Source organism: Carica papaya, chromosome 1, assembly GCF_054855325.1.
Source record: "Carica papaya isolate Zhongbai chromosome 1, ASM5485532v1, whole genome shotgun sequence".
Classification (NCBI taxonomy): Eukaryota; Viridiplantae; Streptophyta; class Magnoliopsida; order Brassicales; family Caricaceae; genus Carica; species Carica papaya.
Genome location: NC_142309.1, coordinates 8,781,508 through 8,809,464, shown reverse-complemented (window position 1 = coordinate 8,809,464; position 27,957 = coordinate 8,781,508). Strand labels below are relative to the sequence as shown.

At 35.2% G+C, this 27,957-nt stretch overlaps 2 protein-coding genes across 3 annotated transcripts; one reads left to right on the top strand and one right to left on the bottom strand.

Moving 5' to 3' along the window:
- Nucleotides 1–325: 325 nt before the first annotated feature.
- Nucleotides 326–7,218, bottom strand: LOC110808480 (Potassium transporter family protein). Its single transcript, XM_022033981.2, has 8 exons — nucleotides 6,627–7,218; nucleotides 6,064–6,529; nucleotides 5,921–5,974; nucleotides 3,194–3,454; nucleotides 3,043–3,095; nucleotides 1,877–2,000; nucleotides 1,531–1,785; nucleotides 326–1,431 (listed from the first exon to the last, which is right to left on the bottom strand). The coding sequence occupies exons 1-8, from the start codon at nucleotides 6,672–6,674 to the stop codon at nucleotides 380–382; spliced, it is 2,313 nt and encodes a 770-aa protein (XP_021889673.1). The 5' UTR covers nucleotides 6,675–7,218; the 3' UTR covers nucleotides 326–379.
- A 12,053-nt stretch (nucleotides 7,219–19,271) lies between these two features.
- On the top strand, nucleotides 19,272–27,504 carry CNGC18 (cyclic nucleotide-gated channel 18). 2 transcript variants are annotated; one of them, XM_022034013.2, is made up of 6 exons: nucleotides 19,273–20,112; nucleotides 20,471–20,683; nucleotides 20,766–21,076; nucleotides 21,719–21,830; nucleotides 25,585–25,821; nucleotides 26,558–27,504. In XM_022034013.2, exons 1-6 carry the CDS (start codon nucleotides 19,624–19,626, stop codon nucleotides 27,302–27,304), a joined length of 2,109 nt encoding a protein of 702 aa, XP_021889705.1. In that variant the 5' UTR covers nucleotides 19,273–19,623; the 3' UTR covers nucleotides 27,305–27,504. The 2 variants fall into 2 exon arrangements, with proteins under 2 accessions (XP_021889706.1, XP_021889705.1); XM_022034014.2 differs by lacking the exon at nucleotides 20,471–20,683 and having other exon boundaries at nucleotides 19,272–20,112.
- The last annotated feature ends 453 nt before the right edge of the window (nucleotides 27,505–27,957 follow it).

Below are 27,957 nucleotides of genomic sequence, written 5' to 3'. Positions count from 1 at the left end.
ATTTGGAGAAGTATGATTTTTCTTTTGATATATTTTAATTCTTCATCCCTTCTGAATCCATGACACTTTTACAAACTTACACCATGGATAGGATAGCTTTTAATGCACCAATTAATTAACTTGCATTGCGGGATGGGTGCTTCACACCTTCCTATACTTTGTATTGTCTTTGGAACCTCAGATCTTCCAATCATACTAAGTTAATCTTACCGTCTAATTCAATGAGGACTTAAATTTATTTTAAATTTAATATTTTACAAAATTTTGCACACACCACGCAGGTAGGTGCTAATGAGATTTTAAAGAAAATTTTATGTACAAAGCGTTAAATAAAAGATGATAGTCATGGAATACATTGCTATACTGTAATGTTACAGATTTAAACATGGTAAACCATCCCCACCTCTAAAGTAGATGCGTGAGGAAGGCTTAATGCATAGTTTGGTCCTCTTGAGTTTCTCCTCAAAAAATCATATCCAAAATTAATTACAATTCTTTTCATGAAACTTGATCCTCTCTTTGCCCGCACATACGAGTGTCCCAGTATAAAGGCCATTCCTGCCTCCCTTGCCTCCATCAATTCATGCAACTCTTCTTGTGCTTCCATGTCAATCCGCGGACTTTCTGGCAAAACAAATCTCACCCTCTTCCGCGGCTTCTCTGGAGATCTTATTTCCCTTAACTCAGATGTCCCCACCAACTCAGAAAAATCTGGATCATCATCACACATTTTTATGCCTTCAAAATTGGAAGATGAAGTTCCAACAACTGTCATCTTCTCATCATTTTCCAAGTCTACTACTCCTACAACACACTCAGGTCTCTCTGACCGGATGAATTCTGCTACGCTACAAACAAGATCTTTTTCAAACTCCAAGTCATCCTTGTGAATATCTCGATATCCATACCGTGCTATGCATCTATACAGCCGGTACTCCTTGGGACCAACTCTTCCCACAAGGAATCTTTCCTTGGGTCTGACATGTGGTACTGGGACTGATTTAATACAGAGGAAGACTACAACTTGGTGAAAAGCAGGGAGGTTGGTAACAAAGTGGGAGAAAATTGCCGGGATTCCTGAAACAAGCTCGGTATTTATGAGGCCAATGCCACGGACACGAACAATACCAAGATTGGGACCTAAACCGAGGAGCCAATTGATGGAGACTTTATTTTGTACATCGAACTCATATTTCTTCAGGGTGCCATAATGCCAAATGTACATCACAATTAGGAAGATGAATCCAAGAGCAATAGGGACCCAAGCTCCTTCAAGGAACTTGATGAGAGATGCTGAGAAGTAAAGTGCTTCAATGGATCCAAAGAAGAATATGAAACAAATGGCTAAACAGACACTTCTGTGCCAGCATAAAACAATCACTAGAGACATTAGGCAGGTGGTCACAAGCATGACTGTTATAACAGCCAACCCTGTCAGACAAGAAAAGAAAATGCCCTAAGAATATGACCAAGTCTAGATATACAAGATAACAATGTTGCAGAAAAGAACATATGACTGTAGGACATTACCTGATGCATTACCCATATGTTTGGTGTCTCTGAAGCCAATAGTCACAGCCAAGCATAACAGCATTAAAGTCCAATTAATCTCTGGGATGTAAATCTGGCCATGTGTTTTAGACGATGTGTGCACAATTTTGACCCTCGGAAAGCAACCCAAAGCAGAGCATTGTTTGATGATTGAGAAAGTTCCAGTGATGATAGCTTGACTTCCCACAACTGCTGCAAGGATGGCAATAGCCAGAACAGGCCATCTTATTTTCTCTGAAAAAATAAGAACAGTGTTTTACTTGGCCAATCATAATTTTGAAAGCTATATGGGATTCGCCATGATCTATGAAAAACAAAGACTTACCAGGAACAGATACATAGAATCCAATCCTGTAGTCACTTTCAAGGATATGATGCCTAGATAGATAAGCCGCTTGTCCCATGTATGCCAGGATTAAAGATGGATAAACCACAAAGGTGAAAGCAATCTGCGGCAACACACATGCCTTGATAATTATCAATATGGATTAAAGATGTGTCAAATGTGGAAGCTGTTTGTAATTTTTGTCATGAGAAATTTTTCTCCAAATAGTTTTATTATATTAAAAATAAAAAATGACTTGATAGTAACACACACATCAGCATAATCTATACATGTCTGGTCAAGAAGGCAACAGGTTATTCAAACAAAGTAGTTTCTCTTTAGACAAATCTAACCTTGTTCCTTTTCCTTGGTATATTTGATCTCTAATAAAATGAATAATTTATTTACAGCGCAATAGTATGAAAGTGTGGGAATTAATACTATTGCAATGTGTCTCGAATTTACAAGATTAAATCATAATCTTAAAATGGCCATAGTTTTTGGTGAAAGCACTAATAGATTTTTGGAGTACATTAGAGTCTTTTTTATGGTTATTTCCTTCCAGCTGTTATACATATGTATTTTACCATCCGAAACCTAATATTGCTATTGGGTGTATCAGAACAAAATCTGAGAGGGGGAAATACATTATATCTTTGGATATTCTACAGCGAATTCGGAATCATCCCTCCTGCGGAGTAGCCTACATCAAACCAACCGTTTAAATCTCTTGTGTTTTACTTCTTTGGGTTGGTTTGTTCGTTTATTGTCTTATTATAGTACAACAATTGAATTTCAAGATAGATTATTACTCTCAAGTATGAAATCTACCCTAAGCATGAGAAAGAGGCAAGGGTGGAATGAAATACACAATGAGAAAAGATCATAAATCTAATAATCACTATTTTTTCCAGGCTTTGGACTTCATTGGATATCATTACTGCTTTCACTTGTTTCTATGGGACATTCAAAAGCAACTTCGGGTATCTGCACAAATATATCTTCTCAAATCTTTATTGCCACGGAGAAGGCAGCAGTCATCTTGAATATGTTCTTCATTCTTTCGAGGATATAGAGAATTGTAAAGCATAGTACTCTGAATAACACTTTTTGAAATACTTCCACAAACCTTTTATAGCCTACAGTAGAAAAATGAACCAAATTACCTTGATTGACAACTGTGAAAAGTGTCCAAGATCAGCAAACATAGCTTCAGAACCTGAAATATACAAATAAGCATTAGTAACATAGAGAGAACAGAAGCGTGTATATGATGAATAACAACAAAAGAGAATTAATGGTAGATAACTAATGTACCTGTTATGCACAAGAGGATCCCACCCAGGGACATCCAACCTCCCCTTTGGGTTTTTTTCAAAAATTTATACATGTAGTAGGGAGAGAGTGCTTGATAAACATGAGGGTTCCAGTGGAATATATTATACACGCCAATGGCACTAATGCATAGAAGCCAAGTGATGACAATAGGTGCAAATAGAAATCCAATGCGGTGAGTCCCATAATGTTGGAGAGCAAACAAAAATACCAGAATGGCACAAGCAACAGGTACTTCGACATCTGCAGAATCAATAAACTCTTTGGAAACAGAATATAAAGCAGAAAATCAATATTTGGTGTTTTAAAGTCTTCAAAGAAATTAGATTCTAGAGTCACCGCAAAGCCTACTAAGTCTAAAATCTTGTGAGCTTGAATTCAAAAGTATGTTAGTGGATCTGCCACAGAGGATAAACTGAAGTTAATTTCTTCGGAGAAAGAAGGACACTGAGGCCAGTTGGCAAAGGAAAATGTTTTTCATTTAGAGGATCATTAACTAAATGAAAGGTGATAAACTATGTGGTATGCAATTGGCAACCTATGTTCAGCACAAATGTAGAACAGAGGCAGGTGAATTTTCAGCTCGTACATCATAAGCAAGTATATTTATAATTTTAACTTGGTGTATAAGAAATTATCAATCAAATGTTCAACTTGTTACATGAATTAAAGAGAATATGACATTAACTCATGATGTTTGAGTTGACGATTAAGCATCTTCAAGTTTGATGAGTGCTTTTTTTTTTCCTTTTTTTTTTTTGCTAAAGTTGGTGAGTGCTAGTGATATAGGATTAAGGAGAGCTTGAGCACAATACTTAAGAGAAAATTTATTAAGAACTAAAATTGAGGATTTAGGATTTTAATACCTCAGTGTTTATATAATAATCACATGAATAATCTACCAAATAACAACACAGAGTACCCTTTTTATAGGTACTAAAATACAATCAAAGAGAAATTTTTAAGTCTATCTAGGAATTCTACTAATAAGAAAATAAGTTGATTAATTAAATAAATTGCAGTAAAGAATAATTAAATAGAATCCAAACTAAAGAGGAAACAATAAACTCGTACCAGTAGCAAACATATAGGTATTAGTTCCTAAGTGAACTAAATACCTAAATAATATATAAAGATTAAAATTATATATATATATATATATATATCTTTTGTTATCAAAGTATGTGCACTTTACATCTTATTATGCATCAGATAGTTTATAGATATTTTCATGAAACAGAAAGATCATGCTCATTGATTACTGTTATGAATGGGAATAAAGTGGGAGCATCTATATAAACATGGAAAGGAGGGTAAAAATAAATATTCTTGATAATCAGTCATCCAAAGGAGTGCACTGTATAAAGAGATTAGCATAAAACAGGGTTATATCAATTGTCTCTAGCTAAGGTCAGAAGCTAATATCAAAAGACACTTAATTCCAACTGGCAATTAATCAGGGTTAGTGGAGAATATGATTGCCAAAAGGTAGCATAAATAGACAATTCAAGGTGGGATGATCAGCATTTGAAAAGCAATATATTCATGCACATACAGACACACACACACAAATATATGAAACTCCACTAGTAGTAGGATAAGCTCGTGTGAAAAGAAAACAATCACTCTTTTCAGAATGATTAGAAACAATGGAGTCACTGTTGAAATTTTGGTATAGATTGGCTACATATTTTTCGGAAATGCTGAAACAGTTTTACGAGGGAGATGCTCTGACAACATGAGTGGCAAGAGTCAATCAGAAAATAATGAAATCTGCAAATTATGATGATTTCATGCTGGTATTTTATCTATTAATATGGTCTGGATGGCAGGTAATGCTTGCTTGATGCCAGACTCATAAGTATGAAATGTCTAAACGGGCACTTCCGGCTGTGTTTCCATGTTAGTTTGACCAATCTAAAGATGATCATGTAGCCAACTGAGGCATCCATTAGAGATAAATAACCTGACTGCGGTAGATTATTTCCCATGTATTTCTAAAAAGTTTTCTTGTCTTTTCTAAACCAAACTGCTTTTCGCTCCGCCTTATGATGGCAGCTTAACTTTAAAAAAGTATAGTTTACATAATTAATGTCCTAATTTAAGCTCCTTTTCTCAGCTACATGCATTATCTTACATTACTACAAGCAAGGTGTTATCAACTTGACCTCCCGCATTATGAAGCTAATTATATTTTAAGCTTGATGCTGATTTGAGTCTAATTATGTGTAGGACCCACAACTTAATGTTTTTGTTTTATCAGAACTCGTCACGTCTGCTCATCCACTAAATTCCCATCTCCACATCACAAGGGTGAGTAGAAGAAGGGCTAATTTAAATTCATTAAACAACAGTATACCTAAGATTTAGTTACCTAACTATGATCTGTAAGTCTTTTTTATTCTTTTCTTCTCCAGAATGGTTAAAGTAATATGCCACAATCTGGTGAAAGTACTCCTTAGGAACCAGAAAACTCCTCCCTCCACAACTATATTCTTTGCTGAGTATGACTGAAATATGTTCAAAAAGGGCTGATTTTGAAGAAGATGGAATATTAAACACAACCAGACAAAGTTAAATCTGTAATTATTGGAAAGCAATCAAGCCAGGCATGTTCCAAAAGGCAGAAAGCTGCTTGTACGTATGAATCCAAGATCTACTATATAAAATTTCAACATAACAATACAGCTTTTCAACGAGGAAGCTTACACTGATGCTGCTCTTTTGACATGGAAAGCTCTAGCCCAGACACAGCCGAGAAAACTGCACGAGAAACATAAAACAAAAAGCAAACAGTGTTAAAATGTTCAAATTGTCCAATTTATCCAGAGAGATCATATGAACCTCAGTACCTGAAATTGCAGGAGTAAGGACCCCATCCCCAATGACCATACAAGTCCCAATCAATGCCAACAAGAGCAGCACTTTTTGCAGAACTCTGTACTTCTCCAAAGTTGATTTCAAGCTTGAACCAATCCCGTCGTTTTTGTACTCTGATAACTCCTCATCCGCGAGCTGGCAATTGGGCAAGGAGCTAACTCGTACATGGCGGCAGAGCAATGAATACAAAGCAAAAGTGCCACCTTCACCATTATCATCTGCTCTGAGCACAATAAACACATATTTCACCAGGGGTATTAACGTTAAGGTCCAAAACACAAAAGACAACACCCCAAAGATCTCCTCATTTGTCTCGGAATGCTGGATATCCTCCGCAAAAGTGCTTTTATACACATACAAAGGAGAAGTGCTTAAATCTCCATAAACTACCCCCAAGCTCTGATAAGCCAAAGTTAACACTGTCTTCCACGAATCTTTCTGCAAAACAAAAATGACTTTCGAATATATATAACACCAACCAACCAGTGATTTTCGAATACACTTGTACAAGAATGATTGTCGCGCATGTCTGTACCTTGATTGGATTGCTGCGGATCGCACGGTTCACACCTTCAAGATCCATCAAGGGTCTGTCTCAAGAATCATCAAAGACCCATTTATTTGGAGCGTAGTTGAGGCAAAATAAAAACGACCCAGGTGGATTAACACCCTTCTGAGTTCATCCAAGTAGGAGGAAGACGAACAAGAAAGAAGAAAATATAGTTTTTTTTTTTAAAAAAAAAAAAGCAAAAAAGAGACTTTTTCTTGAATTGTTTTTTTAATAAATGTACAAGGTAGTTCAAGAAGCAGCAATGTAGAATAATGAGAAAAAAACACGAAGCACCATAAAAAACGAGTATAGAGAGATGAGAAAGGAGGGTGATTGGAATTTGAGCTATTGAATACAGAATATTGCAGTGTGAGATTTTAGAGAGAAAAAAAGGAGGGGGGATATATTTGTAAAGAGAGGAGTGGTGACCCTTTTTTGTGTTGTGATAGAAATGGAAGTCTGAGTTATTACAACCTTTGTTTTTTCCGGTCCAGTTGGGAATATGCATTGTTATCTAAACCATGCTCCAGTATTGGCTATATTGCATCTCTTTTCATATAATGACAAATAATTAAGGAAAATTTACAGGTACCATGTATATAAGATATACATATATATTATATTATATCATATTAGATTAGGTTACATTTGAAAGTGGTGTATAAACTGGGAATGCACTAACTGAGAAATTCTCTATGACTCACTCGGCACTGAAAGAAACTCCTCTGCTTAATTAAGAATATGAAAAGTTGGTCAGATGATCTTTTAGTTCAGAGATCCTGTTTTTCACAGGATTAAACTTGGTTTTCATTAATTTCTCCCAATATTTCTTTAGTTTTTAATGTGGATATTATTATAAAAAAAATTTAAAAAAAAAAAAACTTAGCGTCGATATGCAAAAAAATTTCAAAAAATACCCTGATAGCTTAAAAAGAAATTTCAATGAAAAATAAACATAAAAAAAAAATATTTCTCAACACCAGAAATATAAACATATAAATAGTGACGTTTCATATCAAAAGCAAATCATGATAAGAGCAAACTCTCCAGCCATACAAGCAGCAGAGTCATTCAGTGGAGGCTATAAATCTATATGTGTAGTACGTACGCGTATACATATATATATGTGTATATATATATAGCCATAAACTGGGTAACTTTTAAAATAATCCAAATGTCTAAAGTTCTAAGTATCGAAAGCCTTGTATTTTCAATCAAAATGGCTGCCCTGCTATCTTCGCAAGATATTTTTTGTCAAAATCCACGTGGCTACTTTTAATGATAAGAAAATTCTTTTCACCAATCAAACTAACAAATGAATCAGAATAATTTGACTCAATGTTTGGCAACATCCATAAATATATCAAAATTTAGAATTATCTCTTACGCTTTATTCTTCAAAAAAAAAAAAAAAAAAAAAGACCTTGTCACTTAGAATATATACTAGAGGAATTGGATGCTCCAATTATAAATATTTTTGTACACATCAATTATTTATAGTATATGTATATAATATTTTTTAGAATAAGTCGATTGTTTATATTAGATATGCCAAAATTTACTTGGTTAATCAAATAAAAATCAATATTCTACTTCTATACAAGTAAAGAGCGGTCCCCCATCAACCCCACTTCCCTAATTGTTTGTTTCTTTCTTGCTTCAATAACAATGCATTAAAAAGCCATGGACCCAATTTTAGTTCCTATGTTGAACATATACATATACATATATATACATATTATAATTAATCTCAAACACGTGATCAATCTTTTATTAGTTAATTACTCAAACGAATGTCCTTGCACTTAAACACAACAACTAAAGTTACAAGCAATAATTAATTTAATTAAATTTTCACTAGTTCAATCAACAACTACATAATATATTGGTGTATTGATGCAGGATTTTATTAAATTTACAAATGAAAAATTATAAATTTTAATTGTTGATATAAGATAATGTTACATAAAGTTTGTGAGGATAAAGAAAACATGATCTTTCTTTTAAATGTGGAACAAGAGAATTACTAAAGGCAATTAAATTGTCCGTTGTTGAAGAGTTGGAGACCACTTTTCCACTAGTACTTGTCATTTATATCCCAAGTTAGTCTTTTTTTTTTTTTTTTTTTTCCCCCTTTCTGATGTCAAATTTATTATTTAAATTTTTATATTTTAATGATTGAAATGAAGACAACTCATAGATACATCTTTGTTGTAATATCTAGAACCGGAATTTGGCCCGAAATTAATTTTAGAATTTAAAAAATATATAAATACATAATTTTAAAATTAATAATTTTTTATTTAATGTGAAATTAAGAAAAAAAATAAGTTGAAAATGAAATTAAAAATAATTTTAGAAAAAATAGGTGAAAAATTAGATTTGTATAGTGTTTTTGAAACAAAAATCGAAAACTGAAGATCAAAATGCAATTAAAGAAAATTGTGCTACGTATGACCGCCAAGTCAGCAATCCCGACGAACCCGAACGCATCGCGTGGCAAGACATACTGACTCGGTGCCACGCGGGAGGCCTTACTGCCAATCCGCGTGCCTGCGATCGGATGGCCCGAATGCGTTCCAGTGCGCGTGGACGATCCGGATCCATTCGCTCATGCATGATCGGACGGTCACGATTAAACGCGATGAACGGTCCAGATTCGTTTCCTCTTTAAACGCGATCAGACGGTCGAGATCAAATCATAATGAACGGTTCAGATTCATTTTTTCTTTAAACACGATCGGACGGTCGAGATCAAACGCGATAAACGGCCCAGATATAAGGAAGACGGATATAAATATCTCGCATCACATCGAACCCAAACCCTAACCGCCAGCCTCCTGTCAGAGAAGAAGAACTAGTCGCCGGAGAAGGGAGCTGACAACCACCCCCCATTGCGCCGGAGTCACATCCGACTGCCAAAAAAGGTAAAAAAAATTTTATCCGCTCGAAATTTGATTCCGAGCACCTCCATGGCCAAATCGGAGTAAAAAGAATGGCAGATAAGCTAAAAATTGCGGGTAAAACCCAGCGCCACCGCAACGAGCAAAACTCGAAACTGGCTCCGATGAGCCGCTTCCCGTCGTTTCATGTGATTTTTCTACCATTGTGTTTACTATTCTATTTTCTACAGGTTGACTGAAGAAAAACACCCAGCCGCATAGGTGAGCAGGCAGAACTGCCGCACCGAAAAATTCTGCCGCCAGTAGGTTTTTATTTTTTGACATTTTTTAGCCAACAAATACCTCCTTTTTGACTTTTTTCAGCCAACCGAAACCTCCTAACATGTTTTCTCACAGGAATGGGTACAAAACCAGCCGAGATCGGCTAAAACTGACTGAAAAGGGCCAAGACGAGGCAAACTGCCACTGTAAACGGCGATGCTGCTGTACCAGAATTCCGAAATTGGCCGAAAAAGATTTTTAATACCAATTTTGGGATTTTTGGGATATTTTTAGGTACGTGAAGCGTGTTTTAATCTCCACAGAAAATTTAGAAAACTCAAAAACTGCCAATAGGCGCAGTAGAAAGTTCGGTATTTCAGACTGATTTAGGTAAGAATCCCTCACCGTATTCTTTGTTGTAGAATTGAAACTTAATAATCAATAATATAGTATTTTTTTTTGTAATTTATAAGACTTTGAGAATAATTACAAGTTACTAATGGAGCTGGAACTGGTTAGTTATTTATTTGTCATGTTTAACTTATTGTTGAATTTACAGCTTTAAATATATGATGATATTCTGAAATGGTTAATTAATTCAATTGTGCTTCTTTGATATATATATATATTTATTTATTTATTGCTTGTCTTGCGTGATTTACGGTTGATTGTGAAATCAGTAATTAATATGCAAATAAAAAATTGATTGATCATATGAATTAATGAATGTCAGCCTTACTAGATACTTAGGGAGATGGTGGACGGACTGGGTACATAAGAAACCCTACTGTGAACGTTGCCTCATATCGAACGGGGTATCGAGAATTGGTAATTTTGACACTCATACCGGACGGGGTATGGGGACGGTCCAATTCACCCTCAAATCAGACGGGGTATTGAGGAATGGTATTTTTAGCGTTCATACCGGACGAGATATGGGGATGGTCGGTTAGTAGACAATGTTGAATATTGGTTCACACGTAGTGGGATATCTTTATGGGCTCCTAGGGATACTAATAGGTAAATAAAAAGAGAAAGTTATTGTTCTTACTCACTTGAATATGATATTAGAATATTATTTGAATTATTGTATCTCTATACGTCGATTTTGAAAATCTCACAACAGTAGATATATGCAATAAATATTTTTTCCTTATGATAAATGAATTTACTTAAATCAAGAATTCAATTAGTTGTTTTTATGATTTTTACCAACCTTCAATTTCTGTATCGGTGAGTAGTGTGATATTCTTACTAGGATACTATAACTCACTGTTTCATTAACTATTTCATATTAAGAAGATCAAGACCCAGATCTCAATCAACAAGAGGGTTGTGAATAGTTCACCATCCGGACTTTCTTCAAAAGTTAGTGAAAATCATCCTAGAATGCTCAGCATATTGTCTTTTATTTATTTCTTTGATTTTGTTTATTCTTTTAGAATGGTCATTATGTATTCCTATTGGGCATTCTAAATTATTGTGTAAGGAATGTAAACTCTGAACTCTATTATTTTGCTTCTGCATTTAGTTCCTGATTTTATTTTCTTTTAAGTTTTGGGTCTTTATAATTGGTATTAGAGCCAGGTTTTTTGGAACCATTCCTTACACAAAAACTTAAAAATACCAAATACGAACTATTATCCAACCATTCCTTATGAAAAATAAGTACAAAATACGAGGAGATGAGGTCCCTCATTGAACAAAGTAACCCGAGACGGGTCGCTTCGAGAGGATGTTGATCGGCTCTTCAAGATTTTTAAGAGACTCATCTCTGCTCAGTATGTCAGGGAAGGGAGGAGGAAATTGTCTGACCCTCCACCACTTCTACACTATGAGCCACCCCTACAACGAGAGGATCTAACACCACCTTGATGCAACCCTGCTCCTTTATCGTATCATTCGACACTGTTATAATACAATTCGGAGCCCCCACCATATCATCCAGCACCGTTACAGGGTCACTTGGTCCCTCCCCAGCAATATCTAGCTCCTCTTCCACAGGACTCGGTTTCACCCATGATGGACCTGATAGGGATTGACACGGCGGACCCTGATATATTTCCAAGAATGAACTGGTTAACAAAGTATCATGCCACCGTAGATTATTTTTATGAGAAAAATTATATTTAATCCTCCTAATGAAGAATTATTTACAAGCTAATAATAGTTTTGAATATTATTCCCTTATAGCAATCTCCTTATTATATAGCACTTTAACTCGATTGTTTTCTCTAAACTAGGCAACTCTAAAAAAGAAATTTGTATTCAAGAGATCACGGTAGTCCGAGACTTTTTGAATGTATTTTTGGATGAACTTTCCAGACTACTAGGAGACAAAAAAGTTGAGTTTACTATAGACTTTCAGCCTGGCAGGCAGTCTATCTTAGTTTTTCATTACTACATGAGTCGTGTTAAGATAGAAGAGTTGAGAAAATAGATTAAGAAATTGTAAAACAGTGGGTTCATCCGACATACAGTTTCTTTTTAGGGTGCTGGAGTCACATTTGTAAGGAAGGGGGATGAGATGTTAAAGTTATGTATTGATTACAGAAGACCGAACAAGATCACGATCAAGAACAAGTACCCCCTCCCTGGGATCGATGACCTTTTTAATCAGTTACACGGTACCCAGGTCTTCTCCAAGATAGACTTGCGTTCAGGTTACTATCAGGTAAAGATCAAGGTAGAAGACATTCTTAAAACATCTTTCTGAACGAGGTACGGACACTATGAACTTCTAGTAATGCTATTTGGACTAACCAACACACCAGCCATCTTTATGGATTTGATAAACAGGATTTTCAGATAATTCTTATATTAGTTCATCATTATATTTATCGATGATATCCTGATCTATTCAAAAAGTAGAGAGGAACATGTTCACCATCTGACTCAAGTTTTACAAGTTCTAAAAGAAAAGAAGTTGTATACGAAGTTGAGTAAATGTGGGTTCTGCCTCGAGCATACTATCTTTTTATGACACATCATATCAAGGGATTGAGTGTTAGTGAACCCCAGAAAAGTTGAGACAGTGCTCGGTTGGGAGAAATTAACATCGATAAAGGAGACTCGTAGCTTTCTGGGGATAGTAGGTTATTATCGCAGGTTTGTGGAATCATTTTCTAGCCTAGCTGCTCCTTTCACTCGGCTTACAAATAATAACGTCAAGTTTGAGTGGAACGAGAACTGTGAAATGAACTTTTTAGAACTAAAGAAGCGGTTGACTACTGCACCTATGTTGGTTTTGTCAAGCTGGACATGTGAACCTATAGTTTATAGTGATACCTCCTACCTAGGGTTGGGTTGTATTCTGATGCAGTATGGGAATGCTATAGCCTATGGGTTCAGGCAATTGAAAAGTCATGAGAAAAACTACCTCACCCATGACTTAAAACTTGCTGCGATTATCAACGCCTTAAAGACTTGACACCATTACTTGTATGTGGAGATCTTTCAGATCTATACCGACTATAAGAGGTTGAAACACATATTCATTTAAAAAGATCTCAACATGCGTCAGAGACGATGGATAGAACTCCTCAAGGATTACGATTGCAACATCTTGTATCACCCAGACAAGGGTAACGTGGTAGTCACGCACTCAATAGAAAAAATGCAGGTATATTAGCTCACCTAATAGTTTCATAATGCAAGGTAATAGGGGCCGTACAACAGGTACGACTTCAGGACCTGAAGAGTGTTACATGTTTGGCTTACCTGACTGTTCAACTTGAGTTGATCCAGAGAATAAAAAATGCACAATCCGTCAATTCTACCCTAATAACCCTTAGGAAAGATGAAGAATAAGGAGTAAATTCAGAATTTCGAGTCTCTACTGATGGGTTGCTCAGATTTCAAGATATAATGTGTGTTCTATGTGACAGTGAACTGAAAATGGACATCATGGCAAAGACTTATAACTCAAAATTTTTTCATGCATCCCGAAAGTACTAAGATGTATCAAAGTATGCAACATCGATTTTGGTAAACGAGATGAAAAGAGAGATGACTGACTTTGTTTTCAAGTGTCTGGTGTCTCAACAAGTTAAGGCAGAACATCAATACCCAGGAAAACTACTTCAGTCATTACCGATTCCGAAGTTGAAGTGGGAACACATCATAATGGATTTCATGACAGGATTATCTAGGGCACACTTGGAACATGATGTCATTTAGGTAGTTGTTGACTTATTCACCAAGTCTTCTCACTTCTTGACCATCAAGATGACCGACCAATTGGACAAGGTAGTAAGAATGTATATCCGAGAGATAGTCATGTTATATGAAGTATCAGTGACAGTAGTATCCGATAGGGACCCCAGGTTCACTTCTCGGTTCTGGTCTAGTTTTCAGCAAGACATGATAACGAAATTGTCTCTTAGTATCGCATTCCACCCGCAGACCGATGGACAATTAGAAAGGACGATTCAGACACTGGAGGATATACTCCGAACTTGTGTTCTTAACTTCAGGGGCTATTGGAATGATCATTTATCCTTAATAGAGTTCGCCTACAATAACATCTACCAAGCAAGTATTGACATGGCTCCATACGAGACGTTATATGGTCGCTCATGTAGATCACCGATCTGTTATGAAGAGGTGGGTGATAGGAAATTGTTCGGCCCAGATCTTGTGGAGGAGAGTACAGCAAAAATAGTTAATATCAAGAATAACATCTAGACAGTTTAGAACAGACAAAAGAGTTATGCAGACACCCGGATGAGGAATTTGGAATTTAAAAAAGGTGATCTAGTGTTCCTTAAGGTCACTCATTTTAATGGAATCAGTAGGTTTGGTAAGAGAAGGAAACCAAATCCTCCCGTTTATCAGACCATTTGAAATCTTAAACAAAATTGGTACCGCAGCCTAAAGATTGGCACTATCTCTAGAACTATCTAGGATCCATAACGTATTTCATGTGTTCATGCTACGCAAGTACAACTCGGACCTCTCTCACATCTTAGCCCACGAGCCCCTTTCACTCAAGAAAGATATGTCCTATGAGGAGATACCGGTGGGCATTGTGGACCAAAAAAGTAAAGTATTCTGCAACTGAAAAATTTCCTTCATTGAGGTGTTATGGCAGAATCACACACAGAGATATGCCACATGGGAGCTAGAATCAGACTTCAGAGTCCAATATCCCTAACTGTTTGATTGAGTCAGAGAGAGACAAATTTGAGGGACTAAATTTTTTTTAAAGAGGTGGAGAAGAGTTCTAATACCCGGACCCATAATTTGGTTTGAGATTAATTTTAAAAGTTTAAAAATGTATAAAAATATAATTTTGAAAATAATAAATTTTTATTTAATGTGAAATTAGGAAAAAAATAGGTTATGAAATTGAAACTAATTTTAGAAAAAAATAATAAAAATTTAAGTTTGGAGGATGTTTTTTTAAAAAAATTAGAAACTGGGGGTCAAAATACAATTAAAAAAAATTGCACCATGTAGGACCTCCTAGTCAGCAACCCCCACGAACCCAACGCGCCGCGTGGCAAGGAATACTGACTTGGTGCCTCGCGGGGGGCCACACTGATAATTCACGTGCTCGCGATCGGACGGTCCAGATGCATCTCCGTGCGAGTGGACGGTCTGGATTCGTTCCTTCCTCAGGTGCGATCGGATGGTCGCGATTAAACGCAATCAGACGGTCGAGATCAAATTGCGATGAACGGTTTAAATTCATTTCTTCTTTAAAAGTGATCGGATGATTGAGATCAAACGCGATGAACAGTCTAAATCTAAGAGAGACGGGTATAAATATTTCGCATCACACCGAACCCAACCTTAGCCGCCAGCATTCCGTTGGAGAAAAAAATTAGTCGCCGGAGAAAGGAGTCGATCGCCAAAAAAGCTAAAAATTATCCTATCCGTTCAGAATTTGATTTTGAGCACCCCATGGCTAAATCAGAATAAGAAGAAATATGGATGAGCCAGAAACCCGGGAAAAGTCCGGCGGCGCCGCCACGGGCAAAACTCGAAACCGCTTTCGATGAGCCCCTTCTCGTTTTCCGTTTCGTATAATTTTTTCACCATTGTGTTTACTGTTTTGTTTTTTACAAGTTGACAGAAGAAAAATACTCAGCCGCGAATGAGAGCCGACAGAGCCGCCGCATCAGAAAATCTTACCGCTGGTAGGTTTTTGTTTTTTTGACTTTTTTTCGGCCAATCGAGACCCCCTAACATGTTTTCTCGCAGGGATGAGTATAAAACTGGTTAAAACGGGCCAAAACTGGCAAAAAAGAGCCATACCGAGGCAAACCGTCGCCATGGCAAAATTTTAAAATTGGTAAAAAAAATTTTAACACCAATTTTGGGATTTTTGGGGTATTTTTAGGTACGTAAAACGTATTTTAATCTTCACAGAAAAATTTAGAAAACCCGATGACCACCAGTAAGCGCAGTAGAAAGTTCAGTATGTCATACACCAATTCGGGTAAGAATCTTTCACCTTATTCTCTGTTATAGAATTGAAGCTTAATAATCGATAATATGACATTTTGTGTAATTTAGAAAACTCTGAGAATAATTACATGTTACTAATGGAGCCGGAACTAATTAGTTATTTATTTATCATGTTTAATTGATTATTGAATTTACAGCTTTAAATACATGACGATATTCTGGAATGATTAATTAATTCAATTATACTTCCTTGATATATATATATTTGTCTGTTTTGCGTAATTTACGGTTGATTGTGAAATTAGTAATTAATATACAAATAGAAAATTGATTGGTCATGTGAATTAATGAATGGTAGACTTACTGGATATCATGAAAGATGGTGAATAGGCTGGATACATAAGGAACCCTACTGTGAACATTGGCTCATACTGGATAGGGTATCGATGATTGGTATTTTTAGCGCTCATACTGGACGGGGGTATAAGGACGGCCCGATTCACTCTTATATCAGACAGAGTATTAAGAGATGATATTTTTGGTGCTCATACCAGACTGGATATGAGGACGGCCAGTTAGTAGAAAATATTGAATATTGGTTCACGCGTAGTGGGACATCCTTATAATTCTCTGCGGATACCAATAGACAAATAAAAATGGAAAATTATTGTTCTTGCTCACTTGAATATGAGATTGGAATGTTATTTGAATTATTGTATCTCTATAGGTCGATTTTAGAAATCTCATAACATGAAATATATGCAATAAATAGTTTTCCCTTATGATAAATGAATTTACTTAAATTAAGAGCTCCATTGATTATTTTTATGATTTTTACCAACATTCAGTTTCTGTATCGGTAGTAGTGTGATATTCTTATTAGGATAGTGTAGCTTACCTTTTTATTAACTATTTCAGATCAAGAGGACTGAGACTCATATCCCGATCAATAAGAGGGTTGTGAATAGTTCACTACTCGAACTCCCTTCAAAAGCTAGTGAAGGTCGTCCTAGAATGCTCAACATATTACCTTTTATTTATTTTCTTGATTTTATTTGTTCTTTTAAAAGAGTTATTCCCGTAACCATATTTGACATTTTAAATTATTGTGTAAGGAATGTAAACTCTAAACTCTATTGTTTCGCTTCCGCATTTAATTCCTGACTTTATTTCTTTTTGAGTTCCGGAGTTTTATATTTTTAACACTCTAAATTTAGAATTTGGTACATTATAATACTGTAGATTTATAAAAACTTATGTAAAAATGTTAAACTTAAAATAATCTTAAGCTTAATCAAAATATAATCAATTGATTCCCTAAATTAAAATTTTATATTAAATATAGAAGAATTTAAATTTTTTTTGAAATAAAATAATTTCTCAATATATATATATATAAATTTAAATTTATTTCATTTATTAAAATTAATAATATAATTTATTCTATCAATTTTAAAATAGTTTTAGTACAGTAAAATTTCTGTAACAAAATATTATATGATATTAGTGTATGAATTTTTTTCTTCAACGTAACACAAAATTGGAGGTAGCAACGATGGATACACAACAAACTTTTGGCAGCATTACATTTTAATTTTAATTATTTATTCAATCAATGATTCTTCCGTTTCATTTTGAAATTGCGATACTTAGAATACAGACAAAATATACCATTCAATCACTTGATTCATTGCCTGAACATAAAAGCAAAATAATTTTTAAAATCTCTCTGAGAATTTATAATCACATTAAGAAAACTTAAGACTGACAAAAATCATTTATGTTAAAAAATTTGAGGCGAAATAAATTATATTTATATCAGATAAATTATATTTATATACACGTGACATTTTGATTTTTTTTTAAAAAAAAATGTTGATGCGACTTGATTTTAAAAAATAATTTATAGATATTTAAAAAACAAAACTCTAATAATTTTTTTTATTTCATTTTAATCAAAAGTTTAAATATTCGATTTTATTGGTAAGTAAATGTAGGTATATGTATCTAATTATGTTAAATTTTATATATTTTTTGTTTTATTTTTTATTTTATATAATTGTATGCAATAGTGAGAATTAATTTCTCAAAAGGAAAAAAAAAAAAAACAAGTAAAGGTTTTTGGGCAAAAGCAAAGTGGCGTGCATCAAGCATTTAAATATGAGATTAAAGAGGAGATGCAAAGAATCCATGTTAGTGCATAAGGGGTCAGGCCATTATCATTATATAATATATATATATATATATATATATATTCATATAAGCTGGTTGAAGTTAATTTTAGCATGATCGTTCTTGTATTTATTTATTTATTTTTTTTAAAATACAAGAAGATCAAGTGAGAGTGGTTGGAATCCGGGTTTTATTCTGGTCTTACACAGAGTATTTTTTTTTATATTTGTTAATAAATAATTAATGTTTCAGATATTTATTTAGTTTTTTTATATTTAAAAATTCAACAAAAAAGCATCTGAAATAATTAATATTTAAAAGGTATATGTGATCTGAAGCCTGCTGATCCCCATTCTTTGGACAGTAAACATGTGCCGCATCTGGAATCCATGGCCCAAATTCAGTCTCCTCAACAAACCCAGACACATATATTTATGATATTCATCATTCCTCAAAATATAAAGTTATATGCATTATATTTCGATCTCCATCTCATGTTTACTTTAATCGGGTAAAATTACAAAGTTTTTATGTAAACTAAATTCAATTAATTGAAACCTACCTTGATGAATAAGGTATAGAATGATTTTGGAAGTAAAATTTGAGTTGAAGATACGGTAAACTCTGAAACGGAGACGTTAAAACCAAAATTAAATATTATGTTAAGCTGGATATTTTTAATACTTTTAAATCAGAAATTTTACGTGTTTGGAATGGGATAAGATTTTGATCGAAGCCCTGTGACAACCATAATATCAATTCATAAGTATAAAGTATATTTAATCTATGTTTATTTTTAGTAATTAAGTAGTTTTAGATGTGTTTTATGCCCTACATTTTTATGAATTTGTTATAAATATGCTTTTGATTTGGAACATCACAAATTTAGTAGCATCAAAGTTTTAAAACCATTAAAAGTTCAATTTGTGTTGGCATCACAATGGGTTAAAATGTACTGAGGAAGGAATATTTTTGTAAACGAACATCCTGTTTCCCGCTCCCATTGTCCATTTTCTCCGGTTTCCCGCGAACTTCTCCCCCTTCCAGCTAACCAACCCTCTGGTTTTTCCATCATCAAACAAAATCCACCATCATTCTTCTCCTTTTCTTTCTCTTTCTCCTCCCTCATCACCACTCTCTTTCACCATCGCCCATCTTATCAGACTCCCTCCTCTGCCTCTTCTGTCTTCTTCGCGGCGGAATCCGTTTCACCCCGGAATCCGCAATGGAAGATGAATAAAATCCGACCCTTTCGCCGCCACCCCTCCGATCTTTCTTCTTCCCTCCCTGCAACTTCTGCCGCTTCATCGGACCCCGCCAGAGTCACCCTCCTCCAGCAGCAGCATCCTCTTCTCCTCCTATGGCGCCACCAAATCCTCGACCCGGACAGCGACATCGTCACCCATTGGAACCACCTGTTCATGGTCACTTGCATCCTTGCCCTCTTCATAGATCCTCTTTACTTTTACCTCCCTTACGTCGGTGGTCCCGCTTGTCTCTCAACCGACACAGGTCTCGGTGTCCTCATCACCATTTTTCGCACCATTGCTGATCTCTTTCACCTCCTCCACATCGTTATGAAGTTCAGGACTGCTTTTGTTGCTCCCAGTTCCAGGGTATTTGGCAGGGGTGAGCTTGTTATGGACGCCAGGGAGATTGCTACGCGCTACTTAAAGACCGATTTCGTCATTGATTTTGCTGCTATGCTGCCATTGCCTCAGGTTAGTCTAGAATTTTATGCGTTATCCCTACTGGTTTCATTCTTTTGGTGAAATTTCTAAGTGGGTTTCATTGGGTAGCATGGAATTCAATTAAGTCCGTAGGACACGTAATAAATTAGGAGACTTAGCCCTTCTCAATATTCCTAGTTCTATGCTAGCCTCACTTTTCTTTATGAACAAGTCAGAGACTTCTATTTTTTTTAAAGAACTTCAGAAAGGAATGCATCTCTTGATTAATCCTTCTGCACTTATGCATATGATGAGCTGGAACAATGCGCTGTGATCAGGGCCTTCCATAATCTCATTTTTGGCTTGACAACATTCGGAGCTCAGGTTGCCGTAAATTTTTTATTTGCAGATTGTTATCTGGTTAGTGATTCCGGCCATAAAAGACTCTAGGGCTGATCATGCCAATAGCACTCTTGCGCTCATTGTTCTTCTTCAATATGTTCCTCGACTTTTTGTTATGTTTCCTCTGAACCAACGGATCATAAAAACTACTGGGGTTGTTGCTAAGACTGCATGGGCAGGAGCTGTATACAATCTTATTTTGTACATACTGGCCAGCCATGTAAGTAGTTAGGTTGCCCCTTACTTCTCTCTAAAAGCCTTACTTCTCAAAACTCAATTGGTTGTCATCGTCGTTGCTGCAGGTCTTGGGGGCAATGTGGTATTTGTTGTCTATAGGGCGACAGTTTGCATGCTGGACAAAAGAGTGCAGAAGGGAAAATGGGTTACGCGTTCTAGATTGCTTGCCCAGTTTTTTGGATTGTAATAGTCTGGAAAATCCTGAAAGACAGTATTGGCAGAATGTCACTAGGGTTCTTTCTAACTGTGAACCAAAGAACAGCAATAATAACTTCAAATTCGGAATGTTTGCCGATGCTTTTATTAATGATGTTGCTTCTGCAGATTTTGTTTCAAAGTATTTATACTGTCTCTGGTGGGGTTTAAGAAATTTGAGGTATGGTTTTCAATGTTTGATCTTGCGGTAGCTTCTCTGTAGATCAGTCTGTCTGAGTACTTTGTTAGACTTTTCCAATTACTTTGTGGTATAGTGCAGACAAAGTGGTGCAAATTATCTATATTTACTTGAAAGCATGTATTTGCTGCAGTTCTTTTACTCTTGAATTATGTTTTTTATTGACAATGATGTATAGGAAAATATTTTATCTAGATGGTATTTGGATCCTCGTCAGCAGAAGCACTTTTTTCTTGGAAACGCAAATTATCATGCAGTTAACTTACAGCGCTTAATGCTTCGATGTTCCTGTACTTTTCAGACTATGACCTTAGAGAAATTAATTATTGGCTACAAACTTCTCACATTGATTTATCGGATCTTAAAGTTTATTCATCCTAATCTTGTGTAAATGCCGTTCATCTTTTAGTTTGACTCAACAATGAACTTTAGCAAAATTTAAATTTCCTGGAAATTTTTCAGGAGTAAATATGACAAAACTTACTATTTTTTTCAGAATCTTACCTTAAAGAGAAGTGCAGGTTTTCTTCAAAGTTGCATGCTATCTTCTATAAAAGATTTCATAAATAAGTTTGGGTTCGTGATTCTTCTATGCCTCATACTTATATATTATTCTCTTTGCAGCTCATATGGACAGACTTTGGAGACAAGCATATATATTGGCGAGACATTATTTTGCCTTGGCATATGTATTCTTGGTTTAATTCTGTTCTCACTGTTGATAGGTAACATGCAGGTACCACACATTTCCATGTAATCTACTGGTTCATAATTTTATTTTGATGACAGTTATAATAACAGAAATATCTATAACTGTCTATGCGTTTTTTAGTATTCCTGAACACCTTAGTCTACAAGAAATGAAAACTTGAGTTGAGCTCCAAATTAAGGTATATCCTATACTAGGACAAAAGAATGCTTATAAAAATGTTATGCATCTTGCTCTTTTTTCTTTCAGTTCACTGATACCTAACCTAACCTAACCTTTGGCCTGTGTTCTGCAACGATCATCTTGCTTATTAAATGATTCGGTGCCTACATCTCAAACCCTGCCCTAGGAAATGTCTTCTTTTCCATTATTTTTAATGGTGTTTTTTTCCTTTTGAGAGTGAAAAAGTGTTCATCCCTTTAAATGCTAGTGATGCAGTCAATTCTGAGTTTTCATTGATGTTAGTATGCAATAGTAGCTTCTTGCTCTAGTCTCCGTCGATTTCATTGCGAGCAACAAAAAAGATGTTAAGAGTTCAAACCCGTTACTTTTTTTATCAGTCTTCTTGAATTAGGATCACTCTTCTTATTATGCAGGACAAAATCAGGATTCATTTACCTACTTAAAAATTTAGAAAAAACACCTAGAAATTCATTTAAGGTGTTGGTTACATCACACAATCCAGAAGACTCAGAAAATCCTTAAGAACCCTTCATTGAATAACTCCTCTTTAAAGCGAAGTTATGAAGGTATCTACGGTGGTTCTTTGAGTAATTTATCTCAAATGTGATTAGACTAAAAACTTTGCGAGGTATAATAGCAATGCTAATTAAGGAAATACTGCTACAACTAAGAATAAGAAAGTAATCATAGTTAACAATGTAATCTAAATCTTAACAAGTTAAATATTAAAATAAAAGTAAATTCCTCAATGACATAGTTGCTTCTCTGCTGATTTAGATCTTTTTATAAACTAACAGGCATCATGTTTTCCACCAATAACATGCTTTTTAGCTTTTATTCACCAAATAACAAGAGGGGTTCCTAGTTGTTCATCGGCAACTAAAGCATCATTCTTATAGGATGGATAATCATCTTCTCCTCCTTGCATCTCCTCTTTTTGTCCCATTCCACCATGCAATTTGTTTTTCTTTTTTGCATTTTTTTGGAAGGAGTATTGGAAACTGATGTTGATCAATCTTTGACCCGTCCTTTGATGCAAAGGTCTAGTTAAAAGTCAATTCCATAATCAGGAACACAACGTTCCTCAAAATAAGATATTTTAACCATTCTACCATGACTAGGGCAGCTTGATAAATTTGTGCTACAGTAGTTGCGGGTTGGAATCTAAGTCCCGTTAATTTCAGATTTTAATCCTGCTTTAAATCATGGGGCAAGTTGGATGGTATTACTTTCATTGACTCCGTATCTTCAAATCTTCAAGTTTGTGTATATTCAATTACTGAAATATTGCCTTGTGTCATGGTTTAAGCTTGATAATGAATGTTGTTAAAATAGTTGGCAGAAAAATATTCCTCTTTCAGGATAGCTTACATCTGTCCCATGTTTCAATGGCAGGATTGTCTAATTCTTGTTAAATTCTCAAGTTATTCCTACTATACCACCATATTTTAGTAAGTCAAACCAATTCATCTTAGCAAATTTGGCCCTTCATTCATCTGCCATATCTTATTAGTTAAAGTATCTTTCTACTTAAGGCATTCAACGATGAAATTAGCATCTGTTCTTCTCTCAAATTCAGGAGCTTCTCTTTAACTAGTAAGATACAGCAGATGCACAAAGGATTTGTGTTGCTAAAATGAATTGGTTGGACTTGCAAAAATATGGTGGTATAATAGTGGTAACTTTAAGAATTCAGCAAGAGCAAAGCAACCAATTCATCTTAGCAAGTGTGACCCTTCATTTATTTGGAATATCTTACTAGTTAAAATATTCTTTTAAGGAATTTCTCCTGCATCATCTTCAACTTGGTTTCTATCAGCACAGCTACTTGCACAAGTAGTCGGTTTATAGCAACTTGGATAGTTTGTCTAGTTTGTGCAGTATGAAAATTCCGAAGCTTTTTTGTAAGTGTTTTAACTGTGCTTTGAATTGTACGCTTAGAATTTTTAAGCGCATCTACTTTGGCATCCAAAGCATCTGCTTGAGTATTTATCACAGCATTGGTCACCCTTGCTTAGACTAATTCCTATGCGCTAAAAATAGAGCAGTTCATATATATTTGGGAACTTATCGGTCTAGTTCAGCCAGCCTGAAGCACAAATTTGATGGAACAATTTAAACAATGCAGATTTGACAATTTGCATTCTCAACCACGCGTTCGTGAGGTTCACGCACCGGCTTCATGTCATCAAAGGTGTTAGGTTCTTCTGTTGGTATACTAGCTTAGTGGTGGCGGATCAGGTTTAGTTTACAGTGATGTGATTGAGGTGGTCAGGTTCTGGTGTAGCGGCGGTTGCTCGGACTTTAGAGGGCCAGTTTCATGTTGGTCCAATATTCTTTGCTGCAGGTCTCTGGTTACTAGCTGGTTAGATGTCTCTGGTTCCTAGGGCAAGGGTTGTGTTAGTCACCCTTGTTGGTGGGTGGTGATTTGTCTGGGGTTGTGTTGTGTGATTTAGGAACTGCGATTTATGTGCTTCCTTTTCCAAATGGGTTGGACTTTCTGCGTATAAGGTTACTAGTGTTTTGAGTGTAGGAATACTTTCAGTCTAATATCAATTGATGGAAGGCATCAAGGTTTAGTTTTCTTATTTTGAGATTTGGAAATAAAATCTAAGTTTCGCATTTCTATGTCTCATAATTAAAGAATCATATGCCCCATAATTAATGGTTTAAAAAATAAGATCACAGCGGTACTTATGGTGTTTTCTAGATAAAAGTTTTGAATTAGATGAATTTCCAGAAGTAGAAATACTAGTACTACGTGTATCTAAGGAAATCCTATTAATAAGAACAAGAAATCTAATCATAATTAACTTAAGAAAACATAATCTAAGTCCCTAGTTAAATATTAAAATAAAAATAAGTTCCTAAATAGTATAGCTAGTGCTATGCAAATGATTCCATGCATTAGTGGCTTAATGGATTATTTTAATTAATTAGCCTCTGATTATCAGGTTGAGTTCATAAGACATGATATAGATAGGTTCTGTTGTTTGGACTATTGCATTTGGATACAAATACATATGTTTAAGTTGTCATACAACTGTACAGTTGCTGGATAGTCTCTTTTTTCTTCTCAAGATTGATTCAAGGTGCCAGATAGCGAACCTGTTAAGATATGAGATTTTATATGTTCTCAGAGGAAAACATGCTAAAATTCATGATTATAAAAGCCTGAGAAATGAACTCAGTCAAACTACTGATGTCAATTGGAAGAATTTTTTAGGTTGCTGCTTGTTTTTTCAGTTTCTGCATTCTTGATGAGAGAACAACATGCTTTTTGATGTTAGCCTGGATTTTCTGAAAATCTCATTAAATGGTATCATTTGTTTAGTGCGTCACGGGTTCTTCAATCAAAGAAGATGTCCTTGAACATGAATTTTTTATATTATATATCTCATTCATAATACTTGAAATGAGAATTATGCATCTATATGGTGTATCTTTTGAGTATCTACAATTTATTTCAAGGAATTGGTTCCTGGAATAACTATTTCTAAATTGTGGTAGTTTACACATAAAGTTCTCACTAACACTAGCAGATAACTAGTCTATTCTGATATTGGGGTTTTCTTTCCTTTTCTTTTTCTTCTCAAAGACGTCGCTACAATCTATGAGTGTAAGAGTTGAAGAATGGAGGGTTAAGCGAAGAGATACTGAGGAATGGATGAGGCATCGCCAGTTACCTCCAGAATTACAAGAACGAGTTCGTCAATTCGTTCAGTACAAATGGCTTGCTACAAGAGGAGTCGATGAAGAATTTATATTGCATTCATTGCCACTGGATCTTCGTCGTGAAATTCAACGCCATTTGTGTCTCTCCCTCGTTCGTCGTGTATGTCTATATTGCCAGTTATTTTTTATTTATTTATCATCACATAATTTGCATTTTGTGATAACATTTATTATTATGGGAAATAGCAGGTTAGTTTCTAGTGTTGAAAAGTGTCAAACAATTTTTTCTGTCTTTATTAATAGATACTCTATTCACACATCAACATTAAAACTTTCTTTCACAAATCCATTTTTGTTTAATATTATCATGTAATGCATTAGCATTGACTCTTGTTTTGTTTGATGCCTTGTGACATATAAAACAGACTCTTTTCCTAAGGTTGTATTAGGCTCATTTCTTATTTGATTGGTAGGCGATTTCTAGCTTCTTTCTTATTAATTTATTAGAATATAATGTTTTCAGTTTGAGCTACGACCACCTTGAATTTCTTGATGATGATAAGTTAATTCATAATTTCCAAGGTTGGTGTTGAGAATGTAACATGGAATTGTTGTAATCGAAGCACAAACAGATCATACTCTAATGTGCATATAAGACAAATATGAGAATTGTAACCTAAGAATATGTTAGGAATTTGATGAAAAAGAAATCAAAGGCATGGTAAGTGCCATGCAAAAAAATCAAGCTAAGAGATATTTTTCTTATTAACTTGAATTAGTTCATTTGTTTTTCGTAGTTATAACATCTGCAATCACTGTAGAGGATTATTAAGTTTATTTAAATAATAAAAGTAGTATGGAATTTGCTTCAGAATCTTTTTTTTTTAATTGTGCAGGTCCCATTCTTTTCTCAAATGGATGACCAGCTTCTTGATGCCATATGTGAACGTCTTGTCTCATCTTTGAGCACTCCCGGGACCTTCATTGTTCGTGAGGATGATCTGGTAAATGAGATGCTGTTTATCATCAGAGGACAATTAGAGAGCTCCACCACTAACGGAGGAAGATCTGGGTTCTTCAACTCGATTGTTCTCAGACCGGGTGACTTCTGTGGCGAGGAATTACTTACTTGGGCCTTAATGCCTACTTCCAGCCTAAATCTCCCATCTTCAACTCGGACAGTTAGAGCATTCACTGAAGTTGAAGCCTTTGCTCTGAGTGCTGAAGACCTTAAGTTTGTTGCACATCAGTTCAAGCGGCTACAGAGCAAGAAGCTTCAGCATGCCTTCAGGTATTATTCTCACCAGTGGAGGACTTGGGGCGCCTGCTTCATTCAAGCTGCATGGAGAAGACATAAAAAGAGGCAGATGGCAAAGGAGTTGCTTATGCTTGAGACTGATTACATTGACAGAGAAGAGGGTGAAGACTACGAGAGCAGTGAGAGGTCATCAGTGGATAATGCCTACAATGCCCAGCATCTTGGAGTTACATTTTTGGCATCAAAGTTTGCTGCTAACACCAGAAGAGGAGCTAACCAGAAAGGCACTGTTACAGCTTCGGTAATTGATACCTCCTCTAGCAGCTTGAAGATGCCAAAGTTGTTTAAGCCAGCTGATTTCTATGAAGACCAATCGGAGGTGTAGTTAATACAAGAACTAATCAGAAAACTGAGAAAAAAAAAAAAGAAAGAGCTAATTAGAGTAGTTAGGGAGTTTTATTACATTTATGTAAACTCTTACAGGTAGGATAGTAATGAAAGTCACATTTTTTTTAACCAAGATATTAACTTGCAAATGTTGTGCATCATATTCTAATACAAGGTTTTCATTTTTACTTCATAAAATCCTCTGATTGCACGAGTTATTAGCATGGTCTGTTCTAATTTCCAGAATGCTGTAAAAAATGATTTCATCTCTTAGGGAGTTAAGGTTTTCCATTTTCATCTTGGTTTGAGTGTTAACAGTGTTTGTTAGTCTAAACTCTTATCCCACTGATAGAGCTTACTACTGCTATTTGCAGCTATTTCAGATTTAGTACCGTCGGATTTGGTCTTCCTTAGTAAGATTTAGTATAACACTTCCTTACCTGAGTGTTAGAGGTTGATTTCTTTTTCAATGAAGAAAAGATATGAATTGAACTAACACAAAGGCCCATTGATGTAGCTTAAGAACACTATATCTATTTTATTAGTCACCAATGATATTTAATTTATTTTATTGATCTTTTATAAATTTATTTCACAAATTTTAAAATGATATGTAGATAAACATCTTGACTAATTGAGTATAGTTGCTTC